Source organism: Micromys minutus (genome assembly GCF_963924665.1).
Source record: "Micromys minutus genome assembly, chromosome: 13".
NCBI lineage: Eukaryota > Metazoa > Chordata > Mammalia > Rodentia > Muridae > Micromys > Micromys minutus.
Genome location: NC_137982.1, coordinates 44,521,946 through 44,547,334, shown reverse-complemented (window position 1 = coordinate 44,547,334; position 25,389 = coordinate 44,521,946). Strand labels below are relative to the sequence as shown.

At 42.2% G+C, this 25,389-nt stretch overlaps 1 protein-coding gene across 1 annotated transcript in view; it reads left to right on the top strand.

The window, feature by feature from the left end:
- Positions 1-249: 249 nt before the first annotated feature.
- Positions 250-25,389, top strand: part of SLC25A12 (solute carrier family 25 member 12) — a 63,667-nt gene continuing 38,527 nt past the window's right edge. The window contains exons 1-3 of the mRNA XM_080927734.1: positions 250-389; positions 8,626-8,741; positions 17,869-18,008. Coding sequence (XP_080783860.1) covers positions 280-389; positions 8,626-8,741; positions 17,869-18,008 — 366 coding nt within the window. The 5' untranslated portion in view covers positions 250-279. The remainder of the gene's footprint in view (positions 390-8,625; positions 8,742-17,868; positions 18,009-25,389) is intronic.

Below are 25,389 nucleotides of genomic sequence, written 5' to 3'. Positions count from 1 at the left end.
TCTGGCTCATTTTACCCAGCAGATTTTCAGGGCTCATCAATATTGACCATGTAGCAGTTCTTTTCTGTGGTCTTGAACTGGCGTCTGGGTGTTTCATTTTCCAGAATCCGGAGGTAATATCCACATGCATTACCCTCATTTAGATTTCAAAACTGTCCTCTGGTTACGTTCCCTCAGACGGCTGTCAGCTAGCAGACGGTGCTGAGTCATGGTGTTTTCAGTGTGCCTTGCTTACTTGCCTTTCAGTATGCCAGCACTGAGGTGGACGGGGAGCATTACATGACTCCGGAAGACTTCGTTCAACGCTATCTTGGCCTGTACAATGATCCAAACAGCAACCCAAAGATTGTGCAGCTCTTGGCAGGCGTAGCTGATCAAACCAAAGATGGGTAAGGACTTTTATGAATGTTCTGTGTGTCTGTGGAAGGGGCATCATGGTGATCAGTCTATATCTGGGATTATTTTTAAATTTTAAATTTATTCATTTCAGTGTGTGCAAATGTTTGGTTGTGCATCATGTGCATGGTGTGTGAGGACGACAGAAGAGGGCACCAGCCCTTTGGATATTGACTTATAGAGAGTTGGGAGCTGCCCTGTGGGTGCTGGGAACTGAACTTGTGCTGCTGGTGAGGGTAGTAAGCACTCTTAATTACTGGGCCATCTTTCCCACCCTGTATTTAGAGCTTTAATAGTAGTCAATATTCTCCCTTTGAAATGTGTAAAAGTGGTTTTATTTACTGTCATTATCAAATGCTGTCATTTGTCATTTTCTGAAAAAATTTACACAAGAGAAGCCATATTTAATATTGTATGATCTTCTTAGAATGGGGCCCCTGAAAACTAATTTTTAAAATTCATTTATTTGAAAAATGTGGAATGCCTGTTAATATGTTGGGCATTATTCTTCATGTCAGAATGTGTCAGTAAGCAAGCCACAAATGACAATGACTCTACCTTCCAGTGCCATTTTATTTTCCTACATAGGGTTTCTCTGTGTAGCCTTGACTGTCCTAGAACTCACTCTGTAGATCAGGCTGGCCTAGAACATAAGAGATCCCCTCTGTCTCCTCATCGCTGGGATTAAAGGCATGTGCCGCCGCCACCAGGCATGAGTTTACATTAAGGATACCCTTTCTACCATTCCTTTTTAAAAATGAGTTATATGGTTATCCCCAGCTTCACCCTCCTAAGTACTGGCTTGTAGGGATCACCACACCTGGCAGCAGCCCCCTTCCTTCCTTCCTTCCTTCTTTGCTTCCTTTCTTCCTGCCTTCCTTCCTTCTTTCTTCCCTCCTTCCTTTCTTCCTTCCTTCTTCTCTTTCTTTCCTTCTTCCTTCCTTTCTTTTCTTTCTTCCCTCCTTCCTTCTTCCTTCCTTCCTTCCTTTCTTTCTTCCTTCTTTTCTTTTTTCCCTCCTTCCTTCCTTCCTTTCTTCCTTCTTTTCTTTCTTCCCTCCTTCCTTCCTTCCTTCCTTTCTTCTTGTCTTCCTTTATTTCTTCATCTTTTTGAAACAGAGTCTCATTTAGCCCATAAATTGCCACAAGAAGCAGAGGAAAGCAGTAGTTTTCTATGAAGCTTGGACTCTTCATCAGTGCAGGGTATAACTTGAAATGGCAGTGAAGTTATGTAGGAAACAGCAAAACCAAGGGAGCGAGTAGACCCAGTGGAGACAAGTTTAAGTAACTTGGTTAAGTGTGAGGTAAGAACTAGCTTAGGGCTGGTCAACAGTCTTTTATTGGTTTCATCTGATACCTGCTTTTAAAATATCCCTTCTTTCAGATAAGTCTTTTGTGACTGCTTTTATATTGCTTTTGGAACTTTGTGAGCACACACACACACACACACACACACACACACACATACACCCCACAGTAACACTCCCCCCACGCCCATGTTTTCTAGCCCGTGAATTACTCTTTCTTGCCACCTCCCGTCTACCAGCAGACAGACGGTGAAGTAAGGTGCTTGGTATAGAGAGTCATGCAGAAGCAGCCTCGTGAGGTATAAATAGCCCGATGGGTTGTCTAAAAGTCAGACGTCAGCCAAGTGTTATTTATGAGATCGTGGCTTAAACTTTGGAGTTCTGGTTTCATAATGAAAAGCAAAATGATTTTATGCATTAAATGCAGATCACAGAGGCTATTATCATGTGATTTGATCTAAAATATTTAGACAGTTGCTTCTTTGAAACTGTAACTTCCAGGGTTGTGGTGTCTATATTTAGTCTAGTCAGAATTTCTCTGGAAGTTCTGTCTTCTATACTAGGAAGACCCAGTCTTTTTTCTCCGACTCTTCACGAGTGATTTCTTTTTATCTTACTTTATGTATCATGGGTGTCACAGACCCAATGATTTTGGCAGAAATTTTGGCTGTTTTACAAAATTTAGCCGAAAAATTACAAAAGTAACGGACATTTTGGCATCACGTTAGTTTCCATTCCGATAAAGGACACAGTGGAAACATTTACTCCACAGTCACATTTGTCACTTCAAAGTTATCAAACACACACTTCCAATAAAAATTCCCAGCACCCAGGAGGTGGAAGCAGGAGGCTCAGGAGTTTGATGTGCTTCCCTGCACCCCATAAAAATAACTTAAAAAATAGGTTGGTCAGGTAGACCTTGGCCAGGGATGGGGTGCATGTCCTGCAAAGTTTGGGGACCTGGTGAGCTCTCCCATGCCTGACTTTCTCCTGCTGATTGGATTCTTAGGAGAGTAAACAGTGGTAGCTCTGCCCTGCAGACTTCAGTGCTCCAGCCCGTGTGGTGTACCAGCCGGCAAAATGCACCATTTCGTGCGGCCCATAGGCTTTGCATTTTAATGGGCTGCTTGCTGTATATGGTAAACCTCTGTGAGTCCCCAGTGTCCTGAGGTGGAGACAGCCAAGGACTACAGCTGCCTTTTTGGAGGCAGTTCCGGCTTGGCACCAAGAGCAACCAAGTGTCACTTGGGACCAGAAACTGCCTGTTGCCCAAGCTCACAATTTGTCAAGGAGAAAAAAAGAACCTGGATATGTGTATAAAATCTTAGGATTTCTTAATGCTGTCACCAAGTGTATTAGTCAGAATTCCTAGAAATTAGTTCTTTGCTAGAAATAATGCTAGTCCTTCTTTACTATAAAATCACAGGCATTTAAAAATTCAGAGCTAGTAAGTGCTTCTGGAACCCCTGCCTCCTCCTCTGTCTCCTTGGTCCAAGCAACCCCATTCATGGCCGGCCTTTGATTCACTTTGCTCAACCCCACATACTGATTCTCTCTCTCCCGCTCTCCGTCTCTCTCTCTGTGGGGCTGGATTTGGAGTACAAGGCCTTACACATGCTTAGCCACACCTCCCCCAGCTCTTGAATGGGAAGTTGCTCCTGGTATGTTACAGCTCCACCAGGTCTTATGTCTCTGAGATTTGTTGGGTGGTGACTACACGTTTTTAACTCTGCTGTACTTTTTGGTGGCAGATTGGGCTGATAAGCAGTTTTGAAGGGTGTATTGTCCCTGTCCCCCGTCCCCCCCACAGGACTCATGGTGTCACCAAAGGTTCTTTAGCAGGAACGAAACTAAACCAGCATTTCAGTTAACTCAGTGGATCTTCCTAACTCTTTAATACAGCACCTCATGCTGTGATGACCTCCAACCAGAAAATCATTTTTTGTTTCTACTTCATAACTGCCATTTTGCTACTCTTATGAATTATAATATGAAGGTTATGTGATATTCGACCCCTTCAAGGGGTCATTTGGCCCCAAAGGGTTTGCAACCCACAGGTTGAGGAATACTGAGTCCCAACATGAGGGTCCCATCTTCATTTTTTTTTTTTTTTTTTGAAAATTTTCCTAAAGGGTAAATAAATACATAAAATACATCATTAATTTGGATACTGTAAGTTTTCATGTTATTTCTTAAATTTATTTCTATTTCATGTGCATTGGTGTTTTACGTGCATGTATGTCTGTGTGAGGGAGTCAGAGTCCCTGGAACTGGAGTTACAGAAAGGAATGTGAGTACTGGGAATTGAACCCAGGACCTCTGGAAGAGCAGCCAGTGCTTTTGACCGCTGAGCCATCTCTCCAGCATGAGTTTTCATGTTATGAAACACAACTTTGCGTGTATGTGTTAGTGAATGGAGGCATAAAAACAAGGGTGGGGTGTCAAGCCATTTTTCTAATGCTGTGTCAGGACATCTCTCTGAACTGAGTTTGTGCAGGACTATTTATGGGTTGTTATCCTGAACATAAGTCCTCTGCTCCATGATAGACTCCTTTGGACAAAAGAGTATCCAGTTAGACTTTTAAAATTGAACAGAATTACTGCTTTAGCAAGAATCGTGTTTGAGGCTCTGTAAAGGTACAGGGTACTATACTGCCAAGAGTGTGTGATGAGGAACTGGGGCCCTGGGATGTCCCTACTGAGGACATGATAGTGGAGCTGGGCTGTGTGGGGCAGACGGAGTAGACAAAAGCCTGGAGGTGGTGGTGGTGGGGGACCATTCCAAGGAGGATGGCCCTGAGTAGAAGGAACATGAATTATTCCTGTGGTTGGGTGAAGGGGTTGGGGAAGTATGAACAAAGGGAGGTATGCAGGCTCAGGTCTTGAGGACTACAAGCCACATTAAGCTTTAGGTCAAGTCCTTTAGATTACAGGTCCCCATAAAGTGTGGTTCAAACCAGGTCACTTAAGTAAATAGGCATCTGGCTCTTCTTCCTGAAAGATGACCAGTGAATAGTTTTACAGCATTTTAAGAAGGGAGCCAACTTGGTTAGATCTGCATTTAGGGAGAGTCCTCTGTACTCTCTGGGCACAGGAAAACCAAGACTCGTGACTTATTCATGTGTGTGCAAGGAAGCAGAAAGTGGGTTGTGGTACCTGCGTGTGGATGGGCGAAGAGATGTTGGGGGGGGGGCTGTATAACTGCAGGTCGGTAGGAGAGTACAGAAGGTTGTGCCTACAGCTGGCAACTATTTAGAGACAGGTAAGTGGTCCCCAAAGACTGGAGAGCAGAAGAAAAGGGAAAGCCAGGGAATGGAGAAGTCGGGGTGACTGTGCAGGTTTTTGACTTCCCTCCTTTCTTAGGGGAAGATAGTGTTGTGTCAGAGAGCATGTCGACACTGAGACACCCCCCTGTGCCACAATTTAAAGACCAGTGGAGGAAGGCTGGAAGGATCCGAAACATTGGTCAGGGGCTGTTGCCAGTCATAGCTGTATATAGGGTATATGTTAGGAGACATATTCTTGGAGATAATTTATGCTGGTGATTATTAATATACTACTTTTAAAATCGGTTTTATTTTGCTTTCTGAAACTGGTGCACGGTGGCCTTGGACTCCTTTGTAACTTTGAACCCTAACCCTCCTGCTTTTCTCTCCCTAGTGAGAGATAGACAGGCATGCTCCCCTATGCCAGCTCTTTTAGTTTCTTCTTTTCTTTTGGGAGCAGGGATCCTTGCTATGGCCCTGGCTGTCCTGGGAGTCCCTATGTGATCAGACCTCAAAGTGTCAGAGATCCACCGGCCTCTGTCCCCTGGATTAAATATGTGTGCCACTGCACCTGGCCTCATTTGTTATTTTAATATGGTGTTTTTCCTAAGAAAGTCACCTTCTCTTAACTGTCTGCTATGTATTACTCAGCACCAATGTTAATTACTGCAGGACTGTTTTCTATGAATATCTTTCTGTACTTCCAGTTTGAGGGGGAAAATAGATTGGTCAATCTTCATAACAGTGTGGCTTTAAGGGATACTTTTGTAATGCTGCTACATGGATGCCCAGCCATTAAGAAAACAGAGAGAGCTGAGGAGACAGTTCAGTGCTTAAAGGCTAGTCTCTCAACCAAAACCACCAAGATTAGCAAAAAGAGACAAATACAAACTAATTTAAAACAAAACAAACGAACAAAATGACAGGGGAGTCAGATGGACCTTAGTCGGGAATGGGGGTCGCATCCGGCAAAGTTCAGGAGCCTGGTGATGTGTCCCATGCCTGACTTTGTCGATGGAGATGGAGGAATGGAGAGGCCGCAAAAGCTGTGGTGCATAGACGATTCGTGTGTGTCCTGTTGGCTCCAAGCTCCTAGTCTGTCGGTGAGATCTGTGTCAATGACACCATGGTTTTCAGAGGACACAGGAAGATTGGCAGCAATATAAGGTGGGCGGGTCCACCCCTGAGCCTTGGGTGCTACCCCTCTCTGCAGACCTGTATCTGATGGTGCCTCAAAGGGTTTATAGCTAAATCACTATAGTGCCTGTTTGTGCCAGGCATTGTACTGGTTGCTTTTCCATAGATTTTTGTATCACAGATTTCTTAAAACAAGCTTGAAACTTAAGTGTTTTTTACATGTAAGGAAGCTAAGAGGCTAAGACACTTCTCCAGGGCCATCCTCAGTCCTTGATACTGTATCCTACTTCCTTTAAAGTCACACCATCTTTGACAAGCTTTTGTGTGACCTAGGGTGGTGGTTTTGTAATCATTCCAACACTCAGGAGGTAAGGAGGTCAGCATCCTCTGTGGAGGCTTTGAGGCCAGCCTGGGCTACGTGAGTCCCTCTCAAAAAGAAAGAAAAGACAGAAAAAGACAAAACAAACAAATCCCCAAAACCAGAAACATGGAATCCCCTTGACAAGATCACTGTGATTTCTGACTCAGCTGACATATGTGTGTTCCATGACTCAGCTGACATATGTGTGTTCCATGACTCAGCTGACATATGTGTGTTCCATGACTCAGCTGATATATGTGTGTTCCATGAGGTCATTAACCTGCTATTATTTTGACTACTGGTTAATTTCAGAGCTCATTAAATATATATGTTAGGGTTCAGTAAGTTCTAAAAAAAATCAGTAATGTGAGATTCTACCTTTTGAGGGTTTCTTAAAAACATATTAATGTCTTGTCAAACATGTAATAGAATAATACAGTGATTTTTTTTCTTTTTTGGTTCTCAACCCTTTTAGTAATTATCAAGAAAGTTATTAAATTTATTTCATTTACATTTCTGTCCTTTGGCTTATTTTGCCAAAAGATCCAGATGGCATAGTTTATGTACAAATATTTTTTTTAATATGTAAAAGATTCCCAGCTCCCATTACTTCATGTAGCCTAGGTGAACCTTGAACTTGCTGTGTAGAAGAAGCTGGCTTAGAACTCCTAATTGTCCTCATCATCTCCCCAGTGTTGGATTTACAAGCATGTGCCACCACATCCATTTTGAAATCACTATGTATATGTGTATGTGTATGTATGAAAAAATTTATATACATATATTTTATACGTATATAATATATGTATACATAATATAATTAATATATAATATATGTATATATACACATTATATGTACACACATATATATATGTATGAAATAGAAGTAGAATTTCACAGTCCAAGGCAGAGGGACAATGGGGACTGTTTCAGTTGTAAGCAGGGCAGTCTCTCAGATGTTCTTGGTGATCTGGTGGTGAAGTTTTTGATCCATCGAGATGAGTTGCCAGCAGCAGCATACAATACAATTTGTACCAGCATCCCTGCCTCCAGCATCCTTTGTTTCTGGTCCTTTAGCCTCCAGGGATGCACTGGTAGATTACGGGGACCTCTGCCTCACCTTTCTTCTCAGCCACTTTGGCTTGTCCCTGACTTCTTCCTCCACCACACTCTGATGGCACAGGAGTTTCAAGGTCCTAAGGCTGAGAGCATCTTTTCTGCATGTTTTCTCGGACCTCTGTGAGGTCTTGCAGTTTCCTGTAGGCTGTATGGTGGTGGTTCACATGGTCCTCTGTACGGTGCATTACTTTCTCTCCAAATCCACGATTAGTTCTAAATCATTGGTTCTCAATGAGGGTAATTTTGTTTTCTGGGACATCTTTGACACCATCTGAAGACATTTTCGTTGCTCACAACGGAGAGACGAAATTGACATCTCCTGCTCAGACCCAGGGATACTGCTAACTATTGCTACAAATCATAGAAGACCCAATAACAAAAGATTATCCAGATTAAAATGTCAGCAGTCTGGGTCGAGAGACTATTGATTAAATGTAGGCTTATTTTTGGCGTGCTCCTGATGTTAGGAGATATTGACTGATGCTCGTGTTTGTTACTTTGTTAAGGCTTACAAAAATGTACTATTCCTTCCTTTCCACAAATACCTCTACCCTTTATCTGTCACCTGCTTGCCCTGAGCTACAGTTCATACAGAACACACAGTAAATGCCTGGTATTGATGACTCTCCCTGCAGGAGGCAGGACCCAGGGTAGGAGCGGGGCTTGTAAGAAGCACTGCCCGTGCTCTCTAGTAGATGTTACTTTTGCCTGGGGGCCTCTTTCTCTAACCCTCATGCTTTAGCTTATATTAAAATATCTTTATTAAATAAACTCCAGCTCTGCTTCTGTAAAACATCCAGTTTTTTCTTATTCTCTATTAGTCTGTAATTTTAAAAAAAGTTTTTATTTTATTTGTGTGCACATTCTTGTGTGTGTGTGTGTGTGTGTGTGTGTGTGTGTATACATTGGATCTATAGAAAATTGAGAAGTGATTAGAGTAGTTGCTGGGAACTGAGTCTGGGTCCCCCTGCGAGCAGTACCTGCCTGATCGTAGCTGAGCCATCATCCCTCCAGCCCCAGTAACACTTACATTGTGTTCCAGGTTGATCTCCTATCAAGAGTTTTTGGCGTTTGAATCTGTCCTGTGTGCTCCAGACTCCATGTTCATAGTAGCATTCCAGCTGTTTGACAAGAGTGGGAACGGAGAGGTGACCTTTGGTAAGGGGAAACGGAAAAGATTATAAGTAATAAGTAAGGTTCCCAATGCTGGTATGTTGTTTGTTGAGGGGCCTACTCAGTGAGCGAGGTCGGAATTTCCAAAAGCGGTTTATACAAGTAGAAGTGGTGTCACTTTCCTCAGCATGTTAGTGAATTCGTGAATGATGTTACCCCAGCTTGTTCACTCACTCACACTTGGACTTGCTGAAAGAATGAACTGAGCATTTTTCATTGTGGTCCACGTGAAGCAAAAGTATGAACACCATGTTTGCCCTTTCATTCTTAAGGGCTTCGTGTCACTTAGCTTTGGATAGGGAGTTTGGAGCTTCTCCGTGGCATCTTGGGAATATTGGTACCCTGCCATTCTCCATCCACAAGGAGGCTCAGGGATGATGGAGTTTCCCCAATGTCCCTTCCACTTTAGAGCCTTGGTTTTAGGAAACAAGGCCTAGAGAGCAGAACTGTCTCCCTAGGCGAATGCAGAAATTGATTTAAATTCTTCTGTAGGAATATTGTCTCCTAACTAGCCAAGCTAGGGTTTTTCTTTTTCTTTCCTCCCCCCCCCCTTCAGATATCATTCATCTTTAAAGGTGATTATTTGTAGAAATTAATTATTTGCAATAAAAGTGTTGGTTAATCTTTTCTTCAGCAGCTTTTCAATTAAAAAAATGTAGTGTTTTTCAAAGGCTTATAGCTCCTTTTCTGCCCATTCATTTTCTTTTAATATCTGAAAGCAATTTTATTATGGATAAAAACAAATAACATAAATTTTTTTGTCTCTAATTTTTCAAGTGTTTAGTTCAGCCAGGTTTTGGGATGTTTACTTTTCTAGAACTTTTCATCCTCCATGAGTAAAATTGACCCCCTTTTATGGTGTGAATTGCCACAAATATTTGTAAAGAAAACCTTGAAATTCAGGCTTTCCCTAAGTTACAGCACTGTTTATCCCCTCTGGTGGGTTAATCATAATACAATTGTCATTTATTTACACATAAAAGGCACAGTGGCTCACATTACTAGTGAGGCAGAGGCAGGTGGATCTCTGCGAGTTTTGAGGCCAGCCTGGTCTAGTTCTAGGACAGCCAGGGCTATACAGAGAAACTTTGTCCTAAAAAGAACAAAACAAAAACCATAAAAGAATTAATGAAATGTTTGATAGTACAGGTCTGTCAGAAGGACCAGTTGCATCTTGCCTGTGATTTGGTGGGCAAATTGTCTACTTTGGCATCTTCCCCCAACCCCCCTCTTCATTGGCTCAGTCCTCCTCTGTGAAGAACATTTTTGCCTAAAAATACTCTGCAGAGGTCTTTATGTTTCGGCATATAGCTGGGCATCCTCCCTGCTTTGCAGCAGACTCTGGCCATTCCTGAAGAATGTCAACCTTGCACAAACACCCAGAGCTATAGAGAATGCACGGGGTCTCTGACACATAGTTAACCAGCATCAAGGCCAAGTGAGCGACAGTGCTGAGCCTTCTCCTTGCAGTAGGCAGCGTTCCTGCACACAGCTCTCTTCCAAACACAGTATAGTGATGCTGGGGAACTGGGCAGGAGGATTTGAGCTAATGACAGTAGTCCTGTGCTTATATCATGTGCATATCAAGAATTAGGTTTCTCAGCCATGTGGTGGTGGTGTATGCCTTTTAACCCCAACACTGGGGAAACAAAGGCAGGTGGATCTCTGTGAATTCAAGGTGCTTCTGGTCTTCAGTTTCAGGACTGGATAGCCCAAGGCCACACAGAGGAACCCTGTCTCAAAAAAACAAACAAAAAACCAAGAATTAGGTTTATCAAAATCAAATTCCAATTTATTTTGTCTCCCACCTTAGCATTCTGTCCCCTCCATTTGGTTGCTTTCCCCAATTTGTGTATGTGCCTTCTTAAGTGTCACCTTAGATAGCTTCATTCAACAGACCATCAACAGATTCCTGTCACTGCTGATTAGGAGATTAAAATGAACACAGGAAGCAGCTGAGTGGCTGTCACACGCCTCACGAAGATAAAAGCTTGTGGATATTACAGCCTAACCTTATTATTTTATGGTTCTTTTTTCTTTTTGTTAATAGACCCTGCCTGCTTCTTCTTCTTTTTTTTTTTTAAGATTTATTTATATGAGTATACTGTTGCTATCTTCAGACACACCAGAAGAGGGCATAGAATCTCACTACAGATGGTTGTGAGTCACCATGTGGTTGCTGGGAATTGAACTCAGGACCTCTGGAAGAGCAATCAGTGCTTTTAACCACTGAGCCATCTCTCCAGCCCTATTTTTATGGCTCTTTTGCTTTTCCCTTAAATTATGATTTGTGAGTTAGGATTTCAAGAAATATAGCCAGGGTTTTTAATAACACCCACTATAATCTGAATGACTTATGAACCCCCTGCTTCAGGGAGTTGCTTTCTTTTTTCTGTCTATTACATACAGATAATCTTATTGTGGAATAACTAGACGTTCTGGGGTCCTTGCCCTGTGACTTCTGGTTCTCCTGCCCCACCCCCATTTTTCCTTTCTCTCTCCTCTATTTCATTTTGTAAAGACTTTTGTCATTTCCTCTTCCTGCCCTATATCCCTAGTTTTGAGAGTCTACTTTTAGACGATATTTCTCTTTTTCTTTCTTCTTTGTCTTCTTTTTTTTCCCCTGTGGTTCTGGGAGTTGAACCCAGGGCCTTATGAATACTTGTGAGCTTTCTGCCACTGAGTTCAGGCTCCACTCTTAGGCCATCTTTATTAACCAATCAGAAATCAGTGATCTCGAAGAGTGTATCTCGCTTACGTCTCTGAGAGAACAAACATCAACATGGTTCCGTTCAGCAAGTGCCACATAAGATCCTTAAGGCCACTCATCCCAAGACTCCAGCTTCTCTGTGTAAGGAAACCATCAACTTGAAGTGTATCTTTGTAGGATTTGTGGTTATGTGACCAAGGTCAGTTTGTATCCGTCTCATAAAATGAATTGTTCTTATATATTTCCAGACACACGTTTAGAGGAAAGAAATTTGATATTCACTTTAACTAGAGTTAAATCCTTTGTACACATTGGCCTTGCATTTTCTGGATGCTAATCACGTTGCCCTTGCTGTGGTCTTTGGACAACAGTGTTGGTGTTATCTCTGTGTTTGTTCATACTGTTCCTATCATCCTTTTGTTTTAGATGTGCTTCTTTCTGCACATCAAGCTGTGTATTTAAGCTGTAGCATCATAGCAACTAGTTAGATGCGGAACAGCATCAGACCTTTACTTGAGTGCCCAGTGTTTCTGTTGCTGTTGTCAGACAGGCTGCCATTCTGCAGAGAGGACTTACAACAGGGCTTTGTAACATTTCAGAATGAAAGCTCAGGACAGGACTCTGGACTTCTGTTTCTGTTTCTTTCTTTCTTTTCTTTTTAAATAAATAAGGCTTTAGTTAATTTTTTTTCTCTTTGATAATCTTTAATAAACTTTTGATGCATGCTGTGGGTAATTACTTAATGGCTTGTATCTCTGTGGCTGGCAGATGGCCTTGAGCCTTGTGGAGCCAACTGCATGTGTTGGATACAGCGTTTGTGTGCCCCTGTCTCACTGTTACCCACTAGTGTGCTGGTAGAGTTAGGTAGCGGTAACCTGATGATCCCCGCCAAGTGGTAACACTGCATTGTGCTGTTCCATGCTGCCCTGCATTTATCTGAAAAACGTTTAAAGAAGGTATTCATTGCTCTAACAGAGATTGGATTCTAAGATAAACAAACATAATCAGAAGAAACTCTTACTTGTTTACTAATAAACATGTAGAGAACATGCTGTCTGCTCTAGATTTTCTGTTAAACACTTGTGCACATTGCACTCCAGTGGGTTTGTTAGGGCTGGAAACTCATCACACTGAACTTTTCCAAGGACATACCCATACTGCACAAACCTTCTAAATCAGCAATGCCTTCTGATGCAGTACTGTGTTGTCCAGGATATACAGGGCACAGCAAGTAAAAAAAATGTATTCCACACATGCTTTTAAAGTGGACTCTCCTCTAAGGGGAAGCCATAACAACAGTTGTTATTCCAAGTGTCAGGAAATGGGAGTGTACATGCCAAGAATCCTGCACGTGCCCTTTCTCTGTGGAGAAAAACTAGGGAGAGATGGTGTGAGAGTCTCCTGGCCACAGACTATGATAATTTGGTGTGCAATAGAGGCACCTGATTTGATGAAATCAGGAAGAAAATTTAAGATGGTTTATATTGCTTTTTGGACATCAAAAAGGACCATTTTGAATAAAACACACAAGGCTACTAAGGTAGCTTAAAGTTTGACGTTCAAAGAGAGTCCAGCCTGGGTTCTATGCCCCTTGGTGGTAGACTGTTAGGGGTTGTAGCTTCTGTGATGTTCTTTAACTGTGAACTCATCTTTCCTGAGAAATGAACCTTTACATATATTTGGCAGCAGGACACCTCTATTTGACTGATCACACAGTAATCCCTTCTGGAGGTAGGTAAAGGGTTAACAAACACCTCTCCCCACCCCCACCCCCACCCCAGAGTGCCTGGGGAGTTCACCTAGGACACTAATTCCTCCAGGAAAGTAGAGGGGAAGCCAGAGTGAGTCTGCATGCTGAGGCCAGGACTTTGTCCACTACTTCCTGGTGTTGATCCTTTCTGTCACGTGGTTGCTGTTTGTTTTCTTTTCTGGGTTCCTGGCTGTTCCTCTTCTTTCCTGCCAATTTTTCCTTCCCTGGGAAGCACATCCACACGTCTCACTGTTGTGTCTGTTCAGTTGCACACAAAGGATAGTCACTATTTACCACAGGTACCCCCAAAGGGCCGCTCTGACGTCACCCTAAGAGCTGTGCAGGTGAAACCAAGCTGTTGAGGAAAAAAAAAATTCCCTTGGCAATAAAGAATGCTCGACCCCAAGCTGTTAAGTTGGAAGCAGTGCAGCGCCTGCTGGAATCCGTGCAATCAGATGTCAAGCTGGGCTGATGGTAGGCGGGCTGTGTCACGGGGCTGATGGCTTGTATACCTACAGGAGGAGTTCTCTGGCCACAGCGTTGGTACAGCAGCTCCTTCCAGGCTCATTCATGGAGCAGGCATGGTGGCAGTCTTGGAGAAGAGTGCCAGCCCCGGTCAGAGGTAATTTTGTACTGCAGAAAGATGCTGAAGACCCTGCAGGAAGCACCCATAAGAAACCAGGGGAGGGACGAGGGGGGGAATGAGATGGGGAGACACAGTGTGGGTTGCCGGGGAAACGGAAGCCTCTGTTAAGACATATTTCCATAATATGCTACTATGTGTATTTCACCTAGTCCAGTCTTCATAAGTGACTGATACAGCTAAACTGACTAATGTACGTTTTTGGGACATTTTTACGCTATCACCTTCTCACCTTTACCTGCTCTCCAGACAAATCACGTGCTCCTCTCCTTCTGAGCACAGAGAACATAATGACAAGCTACTTTTGTTATCTGGCCCCAATTCCCTCTTCAAAGGAATGATAAAGCATCTTTTTCCTAAGCCCATGTTCTCGGCAGGAAGTGAAAATGTAGTCTATTGTTTTCTCTGTCAGAAATATGAATGGACTTCCTGTTTCTCTCAGCAGTGCCAACCTAGCATAGCCTCCTGGATCATGACCTTGCGGCCAAGATGTCATGTCAGGCCAGGACTGTGGCCTCAGAAACAGTAGACTGCTATTTAGGGCTAAAGATGCTTGATTGCCGCTGGAAGATGGGATTCTCTTTGGGTGGGAAACTTGTTACGCAGACCAGTGGGATGGGCCAGGGTTCACGGTGGTCTCCCCTCTCAGGTCATACAAGACCTGGTGACCCAGGAAAAGAAGTGGAGATGCAGAAGCTGATGGAGCTATTACCTCGTGCAGGCCTCTGCTCCTTAGTTCTGCCGACTTGTACATACTTTTGTTTTGTAAACACATCCCCATGAAAGAACAGTGGCTGCTCAGTGGTTCACTAAATGACCTCTGTGACATTCCTGAACCATCGTCAGGTAGTGATAGGATAGGGACAGATTGGAGATGACAATAGGTTCACAATCTTGTTACCCCTAGTCACTCCACTTGAGCCTGGGATGTGACAAAAAAGGGCCGGAAGTATCATGGAGTAGCTAATAAGCTGGGGATGATGTCATCCACAAAACCATGTAATAGAGCTGTCAGGACCATTTGGGGAGAAGTAGAAAAGGTCCAAATACGACTCGTAGAAAATGCCATTTCTGTCTTTGAGAGCCTGCTACAGCTAATTTAGCCGACCATCTTAATTGCCCAAACAGCTCTCTCAGTTCTCAGAGATGGCGAGGAAGTTATAAGGAAGAGCTTCCCTTTCCAGTTTTTACATCAGGGCTGGGGTACAGCTTTGTGGTGGAGTGCTTGCTTAGCATTGGTGGGCTATAGGGTTGATTGTTAGCCCATTTTAACAAGGAGGTTTTTTTGTTTTTTTTTTTCTATAAAGATTGTTTTCAAATGTGCTTTATAAGTTTAGTTTGTGAGCCTCATATGGTAGCTCATGCCTGTAATCCCAGCCTCCAGAAGGCTGAATCCTTCAGAGGATTGCCAAGAGTTCGAGGACATACTGGGGGACAGTGTGAGACTGTCTTTCAAATAACAAAACCAAGCCAGACAAAATTGCACCAGATCTGATAGTGTCAGCCTATAATCCCAGCTATTTGGCGATTGTAAATTCAAAGTCCTCTTGGGCTTCAGAGTAAGTTCAGGCCCAACCGAGGTAACCAGACCCTGTCTCAAAAAAAAAAAAAAAAAGAAAAAAAGAAAAGAAAAGAAAAAAGGAATGGGCATGTGTGCTACAGATTAGTAGCAAAAAGCTGACCTGGCATGTGGTATTGGTTCAATACCCAATACCACAAATAAATACACAAATAAATAAACAAACAGAGATAATTTAGTTAGTAAATATCCTTTTGGTATTGTTAGAAAAAAGAATCGAAGACATTAAATTTTGTTTGTTTGAGGGTCTTCGACTTTGAGGCTGTTTCGCACTTACGATTGTGATATTTTCAAACCACATAAAAGGGATCCAGTTTTATCTGCTGTTCTATAAAAATTATGCAGATGGCTTTCCTCTCCTTTTGTTTTAGAGACAGCGTCAGACATGCTAAGAAGGTATGTACATTTCATATTAAGTAACTGAACGCTCTGGGTTACAACTTTTGACTAAAAGTTACTATGAAAGGACTTCGTTTCTTTACCCATCTACCTACTATATCACTTCACATAAGCGCTGATTTATTCTTATTCTGAATTCCATTGCATCTTTATCTTTTAATTTGAGCACCTTTTTGTTAGATTTGTTTTGTTTTTTTGAGACTCGGTCTTACCTTGTAGCTCTGGCCAGCTTGGTATTCATTATGTCAGCTGGGATGACCGCCAGTTTGCGGCGATCCTCCTGCCTCAGCCACCCAAATGCTGGGATTAAAGGCCAGCATTGCTACCATGTCTGGACGGTTAGACTTCTAAAATAAGTAAAGTTAGCTTAATTTGAGAATAGAGTGATTAATTATATTAGATGGATCCTAAAAATATTTATATTAACATTCTATATTTTAAACAATGCTATTTTAATTAATGTATAAGCTTCGATATATTTACAACCTGAAATTTTATTTATATCCCTCCATCATTCCCCTTGAGTGGAGGATACTGGGGATTGGCTCCATGATCTCATGCATGATAGGCAAGCATTCTACACAAGCTGCATCCCCAGGCCCTAGCTTTAGGGATGAGCTTTTGCCTTGGTTTGAGCCAGAATCTCTCGAATCAGTTGATATTGAAGCCTTTTCAAAATAAAAGCCCCACGCAGCATTTAGCTTATGTTCCCTTAAGGTGAACATACTTGATGTAGGTTGAAAACTCCATTGAGAGAGAAGATGAGAATCCTGTCTCCCCAGTGACATCCAATGCCTCCTTCTGAGTTTGCTACATCCTGTGAACCAGAGCTGTCACCCTGAGTCCAGATTGCTAGTAGAGTTCCGCCCAAACGCATCATTTTCATTAAGAAACGAGGTACACAAAACAAAGGGAATTCAATACTCCATCGCCAGTTATGAGACTGGCATTGTATTCAAAGACCGTCAAAGTCAGAGAAAACAACATCATTAGAGGCAATTGTAAAACATCAGGCCCATGTTTACCAATTCTCTTGGATAACTGATAGCTATTGAGGGTAAAACTCTTTCACTAATAAAATTGGCTTAAATTGGAAAATAATTTAGTTAAGACCTTACTAAAAAAGACTTTCTGCTTTCTTAACTTTGCTAGTGATGTTTTTTTGGGGGCATGAGCTTCTAAATTAGTCTACCCAGTCTATGCTTGTTAAAGTACCAGTCATTTGTGAGCCAATTTTCGTGATAAATGTAAAACTGTAAGAAAGTGATTGATCTCGCTGGTGCATGAAGACAAGCAATGGAGTCCTGGTTGTATCTTACAGCACGACTGGTACCTAATGAGAAGTTAGCATGCCCGTGGATGGTTCTGCATTGACAAGCGGATCACTAATTTCACTTACCTTAAAATATTTTAATAGTTCAGATTAATAATCACGGATTTTAGGGGGATTTTGAGGCTTTGTGACAAGACCCTATTTTTGACACTATCAGCTTTTTAATAAGGTGCTTTACTGCTGAGCTAATGATACACTGTTGGTAGTATTTCTTATAGCTATCTTCAATAGTCATATTCAGGTTAGTGTGAATGTAATAATCATGCCTCAATCAAACCATACTTAGTATGACAAATATTGCATTATACTGTAATTTAGGTATTCACGCTTCTGATAAAAGGCTTAATTCGACTCCTCAAGGAACCAGGGAAACACTGTTGATTTTATGCTGGAATGTAAAGCAGCAGCTATTTAGATTTCAAGATAGAGATCGCTTCCTAATTAAAATTAAATCAAGAGAAATTAAGAATCGCATGGCCTTCTATGTAGCAGTATACAATCCTAAGTGAAAAATTATACTTTTTATCAGTTGTGCCCCCGCACGGGTTTCCGGGCACAGAGATTTGCAGTTCCTCTTGGTAGAAGCAGCCGGTCTTGACTTTTTAAACATTTCTTAATTCTTCTCTGTAGGCGCATGGCAGTGGATTGGATGATTCGCTGTCCACGGGACTGACCCGTTTTTCCTTTTCCCTTTTAAGAAAATGTCAAGGAGATTTTCGGACAGACCATCATCCACCACCACATCCCCTTTAACTGGGACTGCGAGTTCATCCGGCTGCACTTCGGGCACAACCGCAAGAAACACCTGAACTATGTGGAATTCACTCAGTTCCTCCAGGTAGGCGCCCTTCCTGCCCGGCAGAGATGGAGGAAGTCCTCGTCGCCTCCCCATCCCTCATTTCCCTCTCTCTGGCAGCCATTTTTCTGTCAGCCTGTACTTGCATTCACCTAACTAGTCAACTTATATCATCCCTTTTTACAATTTCGGCTTTCAGAAGAAAATGTTGGGTTGACTTGTAGCTACGTGAGGTTTGCAGTTCTCTTGGCTCAGCATCGCTCATGTATTTTCCACTTCTATCCGTTTTATAACCATGTCCCAAGTCTGTTTAGATCAATCGTCATAGGGATGACTATAATTTTATAAATATAGTCATCCATACCTGTAAGCTTTGCATCTGCGGAGCCACGAAACTACAGATAGAAAATGTTTGGAAAAAATGTTGCAGCTATGTTGAGCATGTGCAAACTTATTTTCTTGTCATTATCCCTTGAACAATAAGGTGTAATTACATTTACATAGTATCCACACTGAATTAAAATTTTTTTTCTTTCCTTTTTCTGAGGTAGTTTCTCTGTGTAACCCTGCCTGTCCTGAAAGTCACTCTGTAGACTGGCCTCAAACTCAGAGATCCACCTGCCTCTGCTTCCCAACTGCTGGGACTAAAGGTGTGCACCGCTACCTGCCAGCAGCATTGGGTTTTATAAGTAGTACAGAGCTTATTTCAGATACATAAGTGGGGCTGGTGAGATTGATCTATTAGTAAAGGCACGTGCCACCAAGCCTGATAACCTGAGTTTGATATTTTAAAATCATGTAGTAGAAGGTAAGAACTGAATCTTGCAAGCTGTCCTCTGACCATCCATGTATACCATGGTGTATACACACACACACACACACACACACACACACACACACACACACACCCCACATGCACACATACACACCATGAATATACACATACTCCACACATACACACATGCACACAAATACACATATACACATACACCACACATACATACATGCACACATATACATATACACATACACATATACACACTCACACATACACCACACATACACACATGCACACACATACATATATACACTATACACATACACCACACATACACACATGCACACATATACATATACACATACACATACACACATATACACACCCACACATACACCACACATACACACATGCCCACACACACACATATACATATACATATACACATACACACATGCATACAGAGAGGGGCATATAATAAATGCAGATGTAGGATGTATGTAGGCTGTGTGGAGGAGGTGATTTAAGGCATATGGGAGAACATGAGTAGGCTCTCTGCAAATAGTGACCCAAGGGACACCTCTGATTGATGACTAGAGTTACTGACTTGTTTAGGATCTCCAAGGTTTGTTTACTTTTCTACTTAGTACTGTTAACTCTTCCAGTCACTGCTGTTATTAAAGTCTCCTTGGTGCCTCTAAAGCCCAACTGGTTATCTTATTAATCCCCTATGAGTGACACTCTCGGGAGTCTCCCATCTAAGCAAAAATCCAGGGCCAGGTGTATGGCTCGGTGTCTGGCATGCACACTATCCTAGTGTAACAGAGGATTAAAAAAACAGCGGGCAGGAAGAATACATTTTTATATAAAATATGAAGCGAAGTCTTTAGAAGCAGGTGGTTTACTCGCTTTTCATGCAGTGATGGTATTTCATAGCCTCTACCCCAGACTTTTTCATAAAGAACAGCCTGGTCTGTCTTAGGAGTCGTTCCCATCAATACTTCAACTCCAGTTTCTGGGGTCTAACTGCCTTTTGTTTTCATAGATGTACCTAGTGTAGACAACTCATGCAAATGGGATTATATGATAGGATATTTTGTGTGTGTTTTTTTCCTCCACTTAACATAATATTTAAGATCATTACCCATGTCAGGTCAAATCCCAGCACTCGGGAGGCAGAGACAGGCAGACTTCTCAAGTTTGAGCCCAGCCTGGTCTACACAGAGAGTTCTATCTCAGCCAAGGATGGATATATATATATATATATATATAAACACCCTGTTTAAAAAAGAATTAGCAATATTGGGAATGGGGTTATAGCTCAGTAGAAGAGCACTTACCTAGTGTAGGTGAAGCTCTAGGTCCAATCCATATGGAACAACCATTATCCGTTAGCTGGGTGTAATTGTTCACACTTATAGTTTTTGCATTTAGGAGGCTGAGGCAGGGGAATAGAAGTTTAACCATGCACTTGGATCACACCTGGGCCATATGAGAAGACCTTGTCTCAAGAAACAAGCAAAAAGAACAACAAAATAACCACCCATATCTGATCATGTGGCAATACTCCCTTTATTTCTCTTTTTTGACTTAATTTTCATCGTATGACTATAATTTTGTTCATTCATGAGTTGTTCTTTGTGCATAGTAGCTCTTACAGACATTCACATGCAGATATTTGTTAGATGACCCATTTTCTTTCTTTTTCTTTTTTAAAGATTTTATTTATTTAATGTATGTGGGTACACTGTCGCTGTCTTCAGACACACCAGAAGAAGGTATCAGATCCCATTACAGATGGTTGTGAGCCACCATGTGGTTGCTGGGATTTGAACTCAGGACCTCTGGAAGAGCAGTCAGTGCTCTAACCACTGAGCAATCTCTCTAGCCCTAGGTGACCCATGTCTCTTGTGTATATACATAGGGATAGAATTGCAGTCTTAAAGTCCACTATTAACTCTCCTTGCATCCCTCTGTTCCTTCCCTTTTGTGGTGATGTGAGTGGTACCCAGCACCTTGTGCATGCTAGACAAGTACTCTCATTTAGCTGTGTCCTGGCCCCTTTGCCTGACATGCTGAGGAAATCCGGAGTGTTTTCTAGAGTAGTGGCACCATTTCCTGGTGCCTTTACAGTCTGAAAGTGAAGCTGAGCTACTCTCTGGTTGCCATCACCTGCAGCCTGAAGAACCCATTTACCCTTCTGGTACTTTGCACATCTCCTGATCCCTGGATTTAATCTTTCCTTAATAATGGTTTTCTTGTTGTATCCTGTATTGGCTCTCCAGGGTAAATGAAAGAACGCTGAGACTTGTGTGTGAAAAGCTTCCCTCATTACACGTAAACAGTTTGACTGGATGTTGGTTTCTAAAGTGTCTCTTGTATGCGTCCTGCTTGGGGGTGTTGCTGTCAAGAAGCCCAGTGTCATTCTCATTGTAGACTTCTCTTGCATTCTGGGGGGTTTCAGGATTCTCCACCCCACCACGGCCACCCCTCTCATTACCAGTGGTTAGTTTCTTGACTGGTTGTTTCCAGGTCTTGATCAAGAAACTGAAGTAAGGGCATCCACTTTGTTCAGGAGCAGTGAGGCACTACAGAGGAGAGCACACATGAGAGCACGCGGAAGCACACGAGTGAACAGCAGCTTCATGACCACTGAGGGTTCATGGGCCCCGGGGTATTACCTTGGGCTTCCTTTATGGAGGAAGGAAGGAGGGACTTGTTCCTAAAGGGCATAATATAGGCAGTTCTCTACTTCAGTTGACAAATTTGAGTTATATATCCTATACTGCTCGTGTTCTTTCCCATAATGCACTTGATTTTAATCCTAAGCATACCCCAGTATACACAGGAGTAAGATGGTCAATAGCAGGGTCAACAAGATGGCTCAGTGGGTCAAGGCACTTGCCACCAAGTCTGATGAACTGAGTTCAATCTTTAGGACCCATAGAAAGAGAGAACCAAGTATTATAAATTGTCCTTTGACAGCCACATGCATGCTATGGTATGCCCCTGCCCCCATTTTTATAAAGTAATACATTTTTAATTGAAAAAGAATTAAAGATGGTCGATAGATGATTTTTCCTTAAAAGCTCACTTAGAGGACATGGTTTACCTTACTGCCCATGCCCCCAAAACAAGTTCATGCTGGATTGTATCTCCCCACCTTCCTACAGACTATAACTGTAAAGGCCTTTGAACAGAAATGATCCATGTTTAATTGCTATCAGGGAAAGAAGAATGTTCCCATTATGTGGAGTAGGAAGCGTGTACAGCTTGATGCAGGTGGGAGTCCTGGGCTACTCACCAATTGCTAGATGTATTGTTAGGAAAAGGTTGTGTTCATGGCCCATGTCAAGTAGATCTATTCCCTATGCTTGCCTGCCTTGCCTTCCCAATATGTATTCATGTGAGTTTACTTTTAATTATTTTTCTAGGCATTCAGTAGGATCTCATAAGGAAACTTCAATTCTCGAAGTTATTTTCTTCTTTTGCATTTTTAAGTTTTTACCCTATTTTCCTTTTGGCTCTCTAAATTTTTTAAATTAATATTATATTTTTAAACCTTTAAGAGTTCTTTTGGTTTTCTGAATATTTCTTTTAAAATTTTATCTATCTATCTGTTTGTTTTAATGGCATTTCTGGGTATGGTAATATAGTCTGTGGGTTGAGGCAGAGAGAAATTCCAAATTGGAGTTTATCTTAGGATGCACTTTAATGCTTTATCTTAAATAAATAAATAAAAAGCAAAAAAGAAGAAAAATCACATACTATTCTTATTAGAGTATTACAGTTTCCCCACCTCTTCAATGATAGTAAAGATGGAGCTTTCATTTCCTTCAGAGTACATCTGCTACAAATTTCATTTTTTCTCCTTCTGTTTCCTCTTTCTATTTGCTTTTAAAATAAGCTTTACTTCTTACATATATGTGCTTGTGTATGTTCATGTGCACCGTGTGCCTACAGATGTCCTTGGAGGGCCAGGAAAGAACACTGAATCCCCTCCCAGAGCTGGAGTTACAACTGGTGTAAGCTACCCAGTGTGGCCTCTGAGGACTGAACCTGGGTCCCCTGCTAGAGCAGTAAGCACTCTGAACTCAGTGAGTTGGCTCTCCAGCCTCTGTTTGTTTTGGCTGCCTTAGTCCCTTGAGTGCTCACACATCCAGCTTCCAAGTTTTCTTCTTGTCTGGGTCTCTGCTTTTCACAGTGGAGGCATTTGTTGGGTCTGATGGTCCTTTGTTTATATTTAAGGCTAGAACTTACTGAATACTGTGGGTTTATGGTAGTCAGTTTAGTTACCTTTCTATTGCTGTGACAAACACCACGACCAAGCCATACATAGAAAAAAAAGCAATGAATTTGGCTTCTGGTTTAGGAAGGTTAGAGTTCATGATGTCAGGACAAAGGCATGGTGGGAGCAGCTGAGAGCTCTCACCTTGACTCCTAAGCAGGAGGCAGAGTAACTAACTCTGTGCATTTTGAAACCTCAAAGCCCTCCCCCAGTGGCGTACTTCCTCCATGAAGGCCACACACCCTCCTCAAATAGCTACCGACTGACTAGAGTCCACGTAAACATGAGCCTATGGAAGCCACTCTCTTTATACCACCAGGAAAGGGTTAACTTTAGACCTGGCAGGAAACCCCAGTTGGAACCCTGAGATGCCCCTGGGTTAAGGCCTTTGCATTAGTGAATGAGCTCTCTGCTGTATTGAAGAAATGGTTCTGGGGTTGAGGAGATGGCGCAGCATGTGCAGTGCTTGCTGGGTGGGCAGGTTTACGGGATGGGACCTCTGTAATCAGGACTGTGTGAGGCAGAGACAGGACACTGGACCTGACGGCTGCTGTCCTGTCCTGGCTCCGGCTTCAGTGAGAGTCTGTCTGAAGGGAAGAAGAGAATAAATAAGATGAAGAGTAATAGAACAAGTCAGATGGTGTCCTCCTGTGCTTCCATGTCCCTACTCATGAATACTCTTACACACCACACACACACACACACACACACACACACACACATAATACAACACACATACCACACACACACAACACCACATATATCACATACACAATACCACACACACACACACACATGCACACATAATACAACACACATACCACACACACACAACACCACATATATCACATACACAATACCACACACACACACACACACACACAAAACGCCATACATCATACATATCACACACAATACTCCACATACACATGCCACACATAACACATTCAGACACATACAACACCACACTCCATACATACCATACACATACACATAATACCATACACACACACAACATACACACACACCACCACACATACACACAAAATGCTACACACACACAAAACACCCTACATACCACACAAACACATGCATACACACATATACATACACAACACCATACATACACAGCACACACACACACACACACACACACACACACAGCAGTTACCTGTCTACACCATCAGCCATTAGCCTAGCCTCTCTGCCTTCTACCAGCTCTGGCAGAAAACTTAAAGGTTGCTTGTCCATCTGGAGAGTTTAACAGAGGAACCCGAGGCTGATGGATTTGGTGCAGAACGCAACCCTGAAAGAGGCAAATAATTTAAAATTCATGGCCGTAGCAACTGTCCATAGCCCCAGCTCTATTCTCTATTCAGCCACCAGAGAATAAAAAATCCAAGTCCCTTACTCAAAGTCCCAGCCAAGGCTGGATTTGAACCTCTCATCCTTCAATCGCTCCCCTCTGGGAGTAAATGTGTGTGCTTATAGGTTTTACATTTCTGATGGGATCCAGCCTTTATTTGATTATCATACCAGATATGCCTTGAGGGCACATACCACCTCTGGAGAGCCATCTGGAGCTCTTGACCCACTGAAGGACATAGAGGTTTGATAGATTTGTCTTTAGCTTGTCATCCTGCTAAGCATTATTCAAAAATTTATTACAAAATTATCGCACACATACAGAAAACCACATAAAACAAGTGGATTGCATAATGAATTATAAAACAAATATTTGCTAAGTTAATTTTAATGACTCGAATTACTATTGAGATATCAAAAGTCCATGGGAAATATAATTAAAACCAGATGTGGTGGGTGCACGCCTGTAATTCCAGTGCTTGGGCGCTGAAGGCAGAAGAATCAGGAATTCAAGGCTACCTTTGACTACACAGAGTTCAAAGCCGACCTGGACTACATGAATGAGACCCTGTTTTTTGGGGGGGGGGGCTGGAAGGAGGTTGTTTTTGTTTTTGCTTTTTAAAAGATATTCATGCATATGTAAAAAATAAATAAAAAGGGTGAGACCTCAACAAAAAATTATTTCATGTATCTGTCTATATGTCTATCCATCCATTTGTGGGTTGAACCTGGGACTATGTGTATGACCCATGAACATTCTACCAGTGAGTCCCCAAGTCCCTAAAGTACTTTAAATGTCAGGAAAAGATCAGCCAGTACTCGGGTGAATGGGTGCAGTGAGAATAGTCCATCTTCCCTTTAGATAATCTGTAAGCGTGACGATAGTTTGCAGCTGCATGGAGCCTGAACATCACATCTGAATGCCCGTCATGTGTGCCAGCTCATGCATTTGGATTACATCATGGGTGCCCAAGACAGAAATGCTCTGGGTT